Below are 13,247 nucleotides of genomic sequence, written 5' to 3'. Positions count from 1 at the left end.
GCCTCCTCCCAGTTCAACTTTTTTTTCTCTTTTGTACTCTACTAAGTCCAGTTAGTGTTTTCTTTGTGTAATGGCTGTGAGCCGCTCACCAGAGGAACATGGGAAGTGCTAATGGTGCCCACGGTTCTCAAGCAACAGTGATTCCCCTCTCCCAGTATCTGTCAGCTGCAGAAGGCAGTGTTTCTCATTACTACTCTCCATCTTCTGGCTCTGAGATTCTTCTCTTCCTGATGGTCCCTGCACATGTCAGGTAGGGGTGAGGGAGGTTGCTATAGATGTCTCCAGCCCTGTTGAACACTCACCTCTCGTTCTCAGCCCCATGCATCTGTCCACTCAATGCTGCCCTCTGCAGAATACAGCCTCTGAGAAAGGCTGAGCACAGCTCAGGTGTACAACCAGAAGTATTTAGAAATAATCACAACAGCGTGACTATTTAACAAAATAACAATAGCAAGTTCTCCCTGAGTAATGCAGTTTTTGTTTTTATCCCCTCTACATTCAGTTCTCTTACAACTAGCAAGTGACGCTTTGCCGAATGACATGACATTGGCTCTTGCTTATCTCCTTGCCTTACCTCAGGTAAGCTTACCTTACCAACAAAGTACATAAATAAGCAAATTTCTCTCCTGGGAGTCATCGTCAGTGAAGCTGTTGTGTTGTATGTGTCCTCTTTTGCTTATAATTCCTAGGTACTAGAAGGGCCTAGTTAGTATCTGGAGACTACACTCTATGATGTATCATTGATGTTCATCTTTCAATCTGCTTTTATAGAATGAACTCTACCTTTCTTCCAAGCTTTCCTACTGCATGTTGTGATGCGATCAAGTTGCTATGATGGAACTGTGGTCTGTAGTCCTAGGCCAGTCACCATGTGGTCATGTCTAATGGTCTCACCATTTGCCTTAGCTCGATTCTGTGGTACTTCTTCTAGGTGTTGGATGCTAACAAGTGCTTCGAGAAGCAGGCTCATTCAGCACTGTCTCTCCAGCTGGCAGCCTACTACTACAGCCTGCAGATCTATGCCCGCTTGGCTCCATGTTTCAGGGACAAATGCCATCCTCTTTACAGGGTGAGTCTTTACAGTTTCTACTCTACTAGTGAGTCAACCTACAGCTGTTCTGTAATAGTTATAATAACCCCTTTTCCTTGTGTGCAAATACTTCCTAGAAGACAGTGCTGGTCTCTTCTGTGAGACTTAGTTGCTTCTCAGGTAGCAGGAAGAGGCAGATTGTCTAATATGGATGGAGAATCCTGATTCTCTGTCCTTTTCCTTTCATAGATGATTGTACTTACTAGGAAAGACTAAAAGGTAGAATTTTTTAAAGTCACATCCACAGTGGATGCTGGTTCTCTAAATTAGCAAAGTAGACGTCTTACTTTCTTTTCCTGTTCTTGTGATAAAATATGGACAAAAGTTATTTAGGGATAAAAAGTTTATCTTTAGCTCACATGTGCAAAGCATCATGGCAGAAATATCAAGGCAGCAGGAGCTTGCAGCAGGAGTTTGTAGTAGGAGCTTATAGCAGGAGCTTGCAGCAGCAACTCATATGGAATTTACAGTTAGAGATAAAAATGCATACATGCTGTTAGTTTCCTTTATTTTTACATGCAGGATCACAGTCCAGGGAAGTGATTTCATCTGTGGTAGCTGAAGCAGGATTCTTCTCCCCTTGGCTAAGGCAGACTCTAAAGAAATAATTTTAGAGGTGCATCAAAATTCTAGCTGTCATAACCATTATAAACAAATCAGACCCTTAAAGTATGTGAAAACACATTATACTTGTGACTACAATTGCTCTCATCTTCAATTTTTATTTAAACGGAAAGGGTGTACCACATCTTCCTAGGACGTAGCCATTGTAGGGTATGAATTGCTCCCAGATGTGTTTTGAGTATCTCAGTACTGCTTGACTAAGAAATAGCATTGTACTCTTACACCCACTGAATCTGAGGTATTTATTTGAGGACTTTAAGTCTGTCTCTTGGTTGTAACTTCTACTGTCTACAATTATGGTTACCAGTTTTACATAAAGTTACTCTAATTTTGTTTTAAAACCTCGGACAGTTTTATGTGAAACAAAATAGCACCAGGGATTGTAGCAAAAGTAAAGCATGTGCAAGACCTTGGAGTCAATTCCTAAGGATGTGAAAAAAATTAAAGTAAATGCATATCAATGCATATCATGATATAGATTGAGAATGAAGTACTTGGATGTAAGGAATATAGTGGCCTTAATGTGACACAACCATACATGCTGACATTTGGCTCTCAGGAACTGACACTGGTTTGGAAGGCCTTGGAAACTTTGGAACTGACTAATGTAGCAAAAGTGGCCAACTGGGCAAAGCCTGACAGCAATTATCTCCTTTTCTTTATGGCCCAAGTCCCTTATTTTTTGACCTTTCTAGATGGGAATAAACTACACTGCAATCCACCACCCCCACATCCAGAGCATTTCCAGCCAGCATGCCTCTTCCCTGCTGTGCTGGATGGGAACCTTTGAAATTATATGTAAAAGCAAACCTTTTCTCCCTTGACTTGCTTTGGTTAGATATTAGTTTCTTTTCTCTTGTTATGACAAAAGACAGTGACAAAGGCAACTTATAAAAGAAAATGTGTAATTGGGCTTATGGTCCCAGAGGGTTACAACCCGGATGGCAGAGTGAAAGTGTGGTGGTAGGAACAGCTGAGCGTTCATGTCTCAAACTGCAAGCAGGAGGCATTGAAGACGGCATGATTCCATGAAAGCTCAAAGCCCACTTGAGTGACACACCTCCGCAGACAAGGCCACACCTCCTACTTCTTTCCAAATAGTTCCACCAAATAGGGACCAAGTGTCCAAACATATGAGTCCCTGGGGCCACTGTCATCAAACTAGCACAGACATCTTGTCATGGAGATTAATTAGTAACTAAATAGGGAAATGTGCTGAGTTTATTTTGTGCTTATTTTCATTAGTACATATTACACACAAAAGGAACAAGTAATTTGCTTTAAGATACCAATTTGTTGAAACTTAGTAAACCTTTACTTTGGGAAATGCTTTGTACTTTGTTGTAGACTTGAATATTTCCTCAGAAGATCAGTTGAAATCTCAGAGCATGTTTGACTGAATTCTCTGAGTGGATATCTTGACATTCAGTGCACGTGCTGGAAAGAAGATTCTCTCTTCCATTTCAGTCTATGTCACTGTGGTCATTAGCTTTTGGTCATTTCTGCAATCACCCAAGAAAAACAATTCTAAAAGAATGATTGCTGCTGTTGTTCATAGTTCCAAGGTTTGAGTTCATATCTGGTTGACCTCATTGCTGGAAGGAGGCATCCCCCATCTTCATAATAGGAACATGGCAGAAGTTGCAGAGAAAGGAGGAGGAATAGTATGAATTTCTCCTACCCCCTTTTATTCCATCTTGTCTCTTAGACTATGGGATATAAGTATTTCTTATCAATGTGACACCAAGGTATATTTCATTAGATCACCACTTTCCAGTCCTGACTCCCTGATAGCTCACATTCAGTTCAGCACCATGAGCCTCCATAGTCTTAATAGTGCTTACACTGTTCACAGTGCCAAGTTCCAAGTGTCTCCCTGATACTCAAGGCAGTTCTTATCTCTAGGGCCCCATAAAAACAAAAGCAAGGTACACACTTTCTCTGTTCAGTAGTACAAAAGTAAATATGCCTGTTCCAGATGAGAATGGAAGATGAGCAAGGGAAGTATTTAAACTGATTCCTGAGGTGTCACAGTCATGGTGAACCCAAGTTACAGACACAGGCTCACTTTTCTGGTGCCATCTCTGTGTTACTTGTGACTAACCCAAATACAACTTACAGGTAGAAGGATGACCTTTGCTCACAGTTTTACATCTGGGTCCATGGTTGATTTGTTTGGGGTATAAAGCGACCAAAATGTCAAGGCAGTATGAGTGTGTGGCAGAGCCTGGGCCCCTCATGGCAGTGGGGAGGAAGAGAAATGAGAGGATGGCCATGAAAGAGAATTCCCTTTTTTCTCCTCTTTATTCAACTTGGCCTTCTGACCTATGGCACAATCCAAGCCATGTTCAGAGCAGGCTGTTCTGTTAATGCCTACTGTAAACACAAATACGCTCAGAAGAGTGATTTTCTAATCTGAGAACTTCAGCTTCCACATTTAATCAAGATGACAATGAAAATTAACCATCACAAGCATAGCAACATCCTGCTACATGCATAGCTCTGTACAGTACTTTCCTTGAATTCAAAAGACTGAAGATTTCTCAGCCCATTTATCACTAACTGTACCTGTTACACCCCTCACACTGTCCTTTCCCGCTGGGTTGAAACAAGGAAGATGCCTGACATCAGTGAGCTATAAATGTTCTTCTCCTCTGCTTAAGAGGGCTGTACAGGGGAACGGAAAAGGTAGTCCAGGGCTTAAGAGCATATACTGTTTTTGCCAAGGACCTGAGTTTAGTTCCGTTGAACACCTGCATCATATAGCTTAAACCCATTTGTAACTCCAGTTCTAACAGATCCAGTGCCTTCTTTTGGCAGTTGTAGGCACCTGTAGTCCTGTGTGTAGAGGCACATATATACATAATTTAAAAATAAAAAGAAATCATTAGAAAGAGAAAAGAGAAGGTATGTTCTTTGACCTGTGGTATGTCAGAGCAAGAGGATCCTGTGCAGGGCTGTGAGACACACATTCCCTAGTCTCACTATAGCTACTGTAGTCAGTAGCTCACATCATCAGTAGTTATGTGCTCTGGGTACATACAAGACCAGTTCTCTCAACAGTCAGGAAAGGGGGAGGAGCTCTTGGGGCCCTTGCCGTTTACCTCTGAAAGATTGTTTAGTAGTAGATTCTAGAAGAGAGTCACTGTCCTTAGTTGTGTACATTTTGCTGGCCCTTCATGTTTCAACTAATAACTCCCAACTCACTGTCACACAAATGACATCAGGCACAAATCCAAACCGCATGACTTGTAAGAGAGATCATGGGGAGAGGGAAGTGCTGACATAGGAGGTCAGGAGGTCAGAGTGGCCAGCATGCCAAGCACACTTCCATAAAGTTGTAAAGAGCTTAAAGCTGTTTGCAGGATGGTAACATGAAGTGTGGATCAGAGGACCGAATAAAACAGAAGGCGAGAGAACAAGTGCATGTTTGGAGCTTTGAGAAAGAACAAGTGCATGCTTGGAGCTTTGAGAAAGCCAGAAGTCTTGCAGCAGTGCCACCTGTGGTCTGTTCTTAGTTTCAAAAATATCTCTAATGAATTCTTTGGAGGGAAATTGTGATAAAAGTTATCAGTGTTATTTCCCATCTTGAAAATTGAAAGTTGTAAGCAAGCAGAGTCCCTGAAGGGGTCACTAGGTTACTAAGTATAGAAAGCTGTTAGGTTCATTATGCATCACATCTGTCCCTCACTATGACCTTCCTCAGGACTGCTCACCTTCTCGCCCAAGCAGTGTCCTGTAGCACTGCCTGTCTATGCAGGCCCTCCTCACTGGGTTTGCCCCTTCATGGTGTGCACACTCCCTTTTTCAGAGGTTTTATACATTTTACTCACTAGGTAATGAGGTATTTGAAGGCATGGTTGGCTGTGTTTATTAGATTTCCCAGTGCTTAGAGCCAGTCCTGGGACATGAAGGATAATAAACAAATGTTTCTTGGGAATATGGTTTAAAACTCCTAGCTCTGTACTATACTTGGGAAGATCGAGCTGTGTGTTTTTAGTGACTGGGTCACATCTGACTACTCTGAGGCAGACAGTATTCTGAAGGAACCAATAGTGAGCACAGTTTATCAAGTACCTCCCCACTTAGGAACTGCGTTTTCCTGGGAAATGGGTTTGTGTTAGTTACATTTTGCTGCTTCAAGAAAACACCATGACTCAAAGCTATTTGTGAAAGAATTTATTTTGGCTTTGGATTCTAGAGGGAATGTCCATTATGGGAGAGGAGGCTTGGCAGCAAGAGAACTGAGCAGGAAGCTGAGGGATCCTGTCTTCCACATGAACACAGAGCAGAGAGGGAAGGAGAAGTAGGGTGAGGCCATAAACTGCAGGCTCCAGTGATGTACTTCATCCAGCAGGTTGTACCTTGTGAACATTCCATAACCCCCTCAAACAGGGCCACCACCAGAGGACCAAGTGTTCAAGCATGCTCTTATGGGGGACACTTCTCACTCAAACTACCATATAATACCATGAGCAAAATGTAAAAGTAAGTAATGAGAAGTAGAGGAGTGTGCGTGTATGCATGCCTGTGTGGTACTCAGCCATCTCGGGAGAGGTGTCAGTGGATAGAAGTTAACCTTGAGTAAAGCATGAGCATCTCTATACAGCTACTGATAGGAAGAATATTTTGGAGAGGAAACAGTGATACCAAAGTCCCAACAGTGTCATCATTCTGCCATATATACTGTGGTATTTTATCACAAGATATTTGAGTTGGTCTTAAAATTGTACTTTATGAAGTTCAAAGCAAGGAGTTGCCCAAGCAAGGACGAACTGATCTGTGTCCAGATGCAGGCCATTTTAGCTGGCCAAGGGAGCGTCAGGAAGGGGTGTAACGACAGTCAGTCAGCTCAGCACCGTGTTCAGAGGAATTGCCAAGGCATCATAGACATGGAAAGTGAGCCTTGCAGCTACTTGTCTGCTTTAAAAATTCCATCACATCCATCCTCCACTCGGTCCTTTGAGCAGCTCCATTGTGCAGGGGACAACTCTTTGCAGAAAATGACTCAAAGGACTGTGGTGAGTTGCTCCAGGTTACTTCAGTAGAAAACGACACCCTGTCAGAGCTTTCTCTGCTCATTACGTGGGCATGCTGGCACTCTGGCTTTCTCTGCTCATTACGTGGGCATGCTGGCACTCTGGCTTTTTTGCAAAAGAAGGAGTGTCACTTTTTTTTTTTTTTTTTTTGGACCTGAGTGATCTTTCTGGCATACAAGTCTAATGGAAATTCCCAGCAGGATATTTTCGTGTGCTGCTGCGTTTATAATATGAAATCTAAACTCCTGTGCATGACAGATAAACCCCCAGTCAACTGACTGTCTCTTCCTGTCCCTCTAGGCTCGTTTCCTGACATTGCCTCTTTCAGAGATTATATTCTAGCTCTTCTGAAATTAAAATTGTGTTGTGTACCTCTCTGGATATGTGGACTTAGTCCTTTTTTATCAGCTATCTCCCTGCCACGATGGACAGAAGAATCTGAGCCAAGGTCCCTTCCTTGATGCCCTTTATGCCTCCTCCACAGAGAGTGGCCTCTTTCTCTCATCTCCTTTTTTTCTTGTATATGTACTCAGGGAAAGGCTCCTTAACAATATTATAGGCAGTGCTCATGTGTCTCCTCTCAATTCAGTGACTGTGTTTGAGGGCAAAAATCCCATTGCTTCCTGTATCCTCAGAACCTAATTCCCTGTACATTCTCAGTGACTGTGAATTGGCATGTAAGTAAATTCAGTGAAATAAATTCTGTGCAGTGGGACATTAGGATGCCGAGAGCTTCAGATGTGCAGATGTGAGGTCCAGCCTGCAGGGACTGGAAGGAGCAGGAGAGACACGCACTGGAGCTGGGTGTGCTGAGTATCCAGCAATGCTCCACAGACTAATGACTCACGATTTCACTCTTTTCAGCATCTGCCTCTGCATCAAACAGCACCGCTGAGTCTGGAATTAAATATGACAAACTCCTGATGAATCATCCTGGAAATTGAAATCCAAGCGGTTTCAATTTGTTGCCTCCACATATTAACACCCAGGGAGGCACAGCTTTCACTCGCTTGTCCTGCAGCCTGGCTCTGACTTCTCAGTCTTTTCACATCTCTCTCTACTCCCTGTGGCTAAGCATGCAGGCATGCTGCTGTATGTGGATGGATAGACTTTGCTGCCTATGCTTTATGAAGGGCGAGGTTGTCCTGAGCCAGCCAACGGGGGCTGGGACTCACCAGGTTTCTTAGGTGGCATTTAGAGCAGCCTTTCTCACCTCTTCTCAGTTTTATATAATGATTGGCAAATGAGTCTTAAAAATTATTCCCTCTTCTAACATTTGTCCTAATTTTATTTCATTTTTAATGTATAATACATAATCCACACATGGCCAAAAAGTACAGGTGGAAGCGATGACATACAGTAAAATCTGTTTCCATTTCCTGCCTGTCCAGCAGTGTTTCACAAATATTCATATTTATTTGAGTATATTTCAGACAGGTTGCTCTGTGTCTTGTTTTCACTCACATCTGACCTTTGTGGTTGTGTAAATGTGTCTGAAGATATGGCCTTGCTGTCACTTTTGAAGTTCTGAGAAGGTATCAGTTAAATGGAGACAGATCTTTTAGTCTCACAGGCTAGAGAAACAAATGCAACAGGGATGAAATCCCGAACATCATGGAAGACTCTCTCTAAAATGTGTGCATTTTTTTAAAGCTACTAATTGAAAATACTAAGTAGAAAGTTATCTCAAAATAATTGCTCTAAAAGGGTCACCATATGACGTGTTTACAACTTTACAAACAATATTACCTAGAAATGGAAACTATCAAATACAATAGACTTAGTCCTTCTACTAGTGTACAGTAGTAGCATGAGCAGACTTTTATTATAAATTCTTACGCAGGCCTTGACTTCATAATGACTTGACTATATTCTTTAAAATAACCATATTTTATACACCCCTTAAAAATTTATTACTGTTTCAGAGGTAAATAGAAGAGTTCTTCATACTTTCCCCTTTGGGGATTTTGGTACCTTTTTTATGCTATTAGATTTTTCAGCTTATGTGGTATTTTGTAATATTACTTTGAATATTGAATATGGAAGATTCCAAAGCAACCTGTGAGGTCTTTGTTTTTATAGTCTGAATGCTTTCACACTTATGAATTATGTCTTCAGACTTCAGGGAGAACCGAATAGTGTGGAGAGACAAGAGAAATAGATGTTTGAAAACACTCTAAACAGTTCAACGGTTAGCTGTGAGCATCCGCCTCTGTATATGTCAGGCTCTGGCAGACCTCTAAGGAGACACCTATATCACACTCTTGTCAGCATGCACTTCCTGACATCCATATCAGCTTCTGCTTTTGGTGACTGCACATGGGATGGATACCCAGGTGGAGCAGTCTGTGGACGGCCCCTCCTTCAGTTTCTGTCCCACACTTTGTCTGCATATTTGCTCCCATTCGTATTTTGTTACTCCTCCTAAGAAGGACCAAGGCACCCACACTTTGGTCTTTCTTCTTCAAGAGCTTCATGTGGTCTGTGATTTGAATCTTGGGTATTGTGAGTTTTTGGGCTAATTTCTACTTATCAGTGAGTGCATACCTGATCATGGGGTTCCCAGTGGAGAAGTTAGAGAGAAGACTGAAGGAGCTGAAGGGGTTTAAGTCCCCTTGGGGAGAGCAACAATACCAACCAACCAGACCTCCCAGGGTCTAAACCACCAGCCTGTGAGCACATAGGGAGGGACCCATGGCTCCAGCTGTATAGGTAGGGAAGGATGACCTTGTCGGGCATAGGTGGGAGAGGAATTCCTTGGTCCTGTGAAGACTGGGTGCCCCAGTGTGGGGGAATTTGTGGGCACATCATCATAGAAGCAGGAGGAGGGGAGATAGCATAAGGGGTTTCTGGATGGGTGGGGGGAATGGGGAAAGGGAATAACATATAAAATGTAAATAAAGTATCCAATAAAAAAATTAATTTAAAAAAAGAAAGAAAATACTCTAAACAACAAAAATTCCCAAATAATGGTAGGTGCAAGGGTGGTTACGGAAGGCTAGGAGATGCATGAGTGGTGTAAGGAGAGAGTGGGAGGCCATGTGGCTTGGATTCCCTTCCAAAGTTCCAGACTGCAGCCACTTGCCCTGAAATACAAGCAGGCATCTGAGAGGCAGGAGCAACTTGCTGTCTCCCATGGCTGGGTTGGTGTGAAATTCAAGTGAAAACACTTTTGAAAGTTTAAAAATTTTACATTTCTAGAGATGATTGAATGTGTATCAAATGAAGCACTGAATGATTCAGAATTAATTTGGAATATTTTGAGAAAAGTCATGAGCTCATGGGGTAATTTCTACCAAAATTTAAGTTAAATTTTAGAAGTAATAATAACCAGCCAAGTCTGTTAAGAAAGAGATAGAAAATAATAGTGTCAGTAAGCAAATAATCCACATAGGCAGCTTAAGTCTACAACACACCTATCCACCTTGCCTCATTTAGTCTTTATGAAAAGTATATAGAAGAAATTGCTTCAAGTTTAAAGCCATTTAACTTGGCGATTGAGAGGAATGCCAGAAATCCAGACCTCTGGGGCTAATTCCTTTGTTTCTCCTGCAGAAATAATTTTGCTTTTTCATTGAAGACTTAGTAAAAAAGTCGTCTCCTTTTCTTATATTTTCCACAATTATTTGAAATAATGAAAAATATCATGTCTCTAAACTCAACAGCTATTTTGATAATTCATATATGTGCCATTCTAATAAATCTGCCATCAAGCAATTAATAGAATACCACTGTTCATCATTCTATTAAGGACTAATTTCCAAAAGAGGTGTCCTCAGGGATCTGAGCAGAAAGTGCTGTTAAAGAAGGAACGACTGGCTGGGCAACAGCTCAAATTAGATAGCTATTCCCACATTTTCTACACTCATTTTTACATGCGAGTATGAAAGCAGCTTCCCCCCATAAGATAGAATGGCAGTACTCTGTCACTGGTAAAAGGATTCCAGTGGCTAGTCTCCTATATATGCAGTGGGTATCATGTTTGACTGGTCCGAAAGATTTAAGAGAATACCTTTTCTGGATACCAAATTGTTTCCTTCTTGAAGGCTTTGTGCTTGAGAGTCAGACACTTGCATTGCTGGTCACCAGCTTGGCAGTCTCATACAGAGTTCTTAACACCTACCTTAACACAGATCCGGTCTTAAAAAACACCTCTCCTCCAGGTCATTCTATAAGTTGAGATTCAACACTGAGGTATGAAGTCTCAGATTTTTCATCCTGCAGACTTAAATATAAGTATTTTATTCATAAATATATCAATGACATGGTGAATAAATTTGATGTAGAAATTTGTGAAATAAAAATTATTCACACAGGGCTAGATTCTCAGTAAAGAAGATGAGATTAAATTGTTTAAACTGTATGGGACTCTATTAGCTGTAATTTGTTGATCTGAAAATTATGTTTTTACAAAGAATTCAATTCTGAATATTTAGCAGAATCATACAGGAAAGATGTAGATTTTCATTTCTACACTGGAGGGACTAGTAAAGATTTATTTTATTTTAATTATTAATTCCTTTATACTCATTGGATATTAATCTTAGGAAGGTGATCATCTGGTGAAGTCTTGTCTTTCACCTTTCTAGAAACTGAGTGTCAGAAGAATCAAGAAATGAAATCCGTTCCTTTCTCCACAGAGTTCCTAGAACTGGTATCCTCTGATTCTGAAATGAACTTATATTCAGATGCATACTGGGAACTGCTTATGTGTACCTGTTTGTCACCCACTGATTTTTAATTCCTTGAGAGTAAGCTGTGGATGTAACTTGGCTTTATAACGTAGTCGAGAAAGAAGTACTTTATCAGATGAGCTTCTGTTTACAGTAGATGACAACCAGCACAGAGTCTCACAACTGTCAAGGTGCACAGAATAAGACTGCGGAAGGTTCAACCCCTCCAAAAACCATGTGTTCCACAACCTATCTTCCAAAGGCTTGGGCTCATTGGGAGAGAGGGTGGAAAGAGTGTAAGAGCTAGAGGCAGATGCTGACTATAAGGGAGACGCACAGTGGTTGGGACATGTGACCTATAGAAGCCCAAAGCAGACCAGTTCCCAGTGTAGAGAATGGAATGAACTTCCCCCTGTAGCCAAGGACTTACTGTCAACTCTTCACTGCTGTGAAAGGGTCTACTTCTCTAAGTGTGTAGCCCTTGATGAGTTAATAAAGCTCTAGAAGAAGACCACGTATCCATGACTATTTGAGTAGCAAAAATTAGCATAGAAAGCATGTAAAACTGGGCACAAATTAACATAGAAAGCATGCAAAAATAGGGGAGGGGTAGATTGGAGAAGACTTGGGGAAGAAAACTAGATAGGATCAAAACTTGTACAAAATTCAGACAGAACTAATAAAAAATTTAAAAACATGTCATTTGTACTTTCCAATAAACTGATTAAGTTGTTGATCAACAGTTTTTTTGTAGTGGAGAAATGGCATGAAGTCCAAATTGCCCTTCTACCAAGTGCAAACCTAAAATATAAACTGGAACTATTGACTTAAAGTGTAGAACAGTTTACTGTGCACCTTATTTTTGTAGAGGATTCTGTTATGTTCTGGAAAAGATGGATCTATGAATGTTCACAGTCTTCTTCCTGCAGAAGCCATGATACAATGAGAGAAGGGAAGCATACATTCTGTACTACAGGAGCAATTACAGACTTTCAGGAAAGTCTACATTCCTTTTTTGTTTGTTTGTTTGTTTGTTTGTTTGTGTGGTTGCTTTGTTTTTTCCTTTGATTTTTGTTTTATCTTTGTTGTCCCTAGCTCCCTCACTTCATACCATACTCAGTTTGCATATTTTGTCTGAAGTCTCTAATAGGTAGGTAAGCTGTTTTTATCATTGCTTCCAGTTTATAGGCAGGATAGTGAAGTTCTGACTGAACCAGCTGTCACAAGGTCATCCAGCTGCCAACTCCTGCATGTCTGCCTACATCAGGGTGACACGGGATTGTGTTGATTGAAGAAAGGAGATCAGTTAGTTCTTTTGCCTTATGTGAACATGGAGATTATATGTGTACTTGAAACTACCTGCAGGCTATATACATTGTGTGATAGCCGTATTTGTTACCTCTGTGTGCTTCCATTTCAGAACTTAATTCAGCACATTGTCTTTGGATTGTGTCATAGAATGTATTAGCAAAGGGAATATAACTGTGGTCATAGACTGTATTAGCCAAGAGAATATAAGTGTGGTGTTATATGATATTGAGCCTTAGGAACAAGCATGCAACCCTTTCTGCTGAGAGGAAATACACACATCATGTGGGAAGGTGCAGAAACAGTACATAGTCCACAATGGTAGATACCACACAGGGAGATATATGCATGGCAGAAAGTTCAGAGTTATATGTAAAACATTGCACATGTAAAGAGGAAATAAATATTAACTATAAGCTGAAGCATGTTACCCTTGTTGTCTATTTCTGTTGTGAGATACAACATATGTATGTATGTATGTATGTATGTATGTATGTATGTATGTATGTATGT

The 13,247-nt window shown here is 41.0% G+C and overlaps 1 protein-coding gene across 1 annotated transcript in view; it reads left to right on the top strand.

Moving 5' to 3' along the window:
- The window catches only part of Nbas (neuroblastoma amplified sequence), a 285,612-nt gene that overhangs the window by 176,417 nt on the left and 95,948 nt on the right, over positions 1 to 13,247 (top strand). Inside the window, exons 39-40 of the mRNA XM_028772232.1 lie at positions 503 to 579; positions 932 to 1,069. Coding sequence (XP_028628065.1) covers positions 503 to 579; positions 932 to 1,069 — 215 coding nt within the window. The remainder of the gene's footprint in view (positions 1 to 502; positions 580 to 931; positions 1,070 to 13,247) is intronic.

This window comes from Grammomys surdaster, unplaced genomic scaffold (genome assembly GCF_004785775.1).
Source record: "Grammomys surdaster isolate TR1022 unplaced genomic scaffold, NIH_TR_1.0 212, whole genome shotgun sequence".
NCBI classification, from domain to species: Eukaryota; Metazoa; Chordata; class Mammalia; order Rodentia; family Muridae; genus Grammomys; species Grammomys surdaster.
This window is presented reverse-complemented; position numbering and strand designations above follow the sequence as displayed.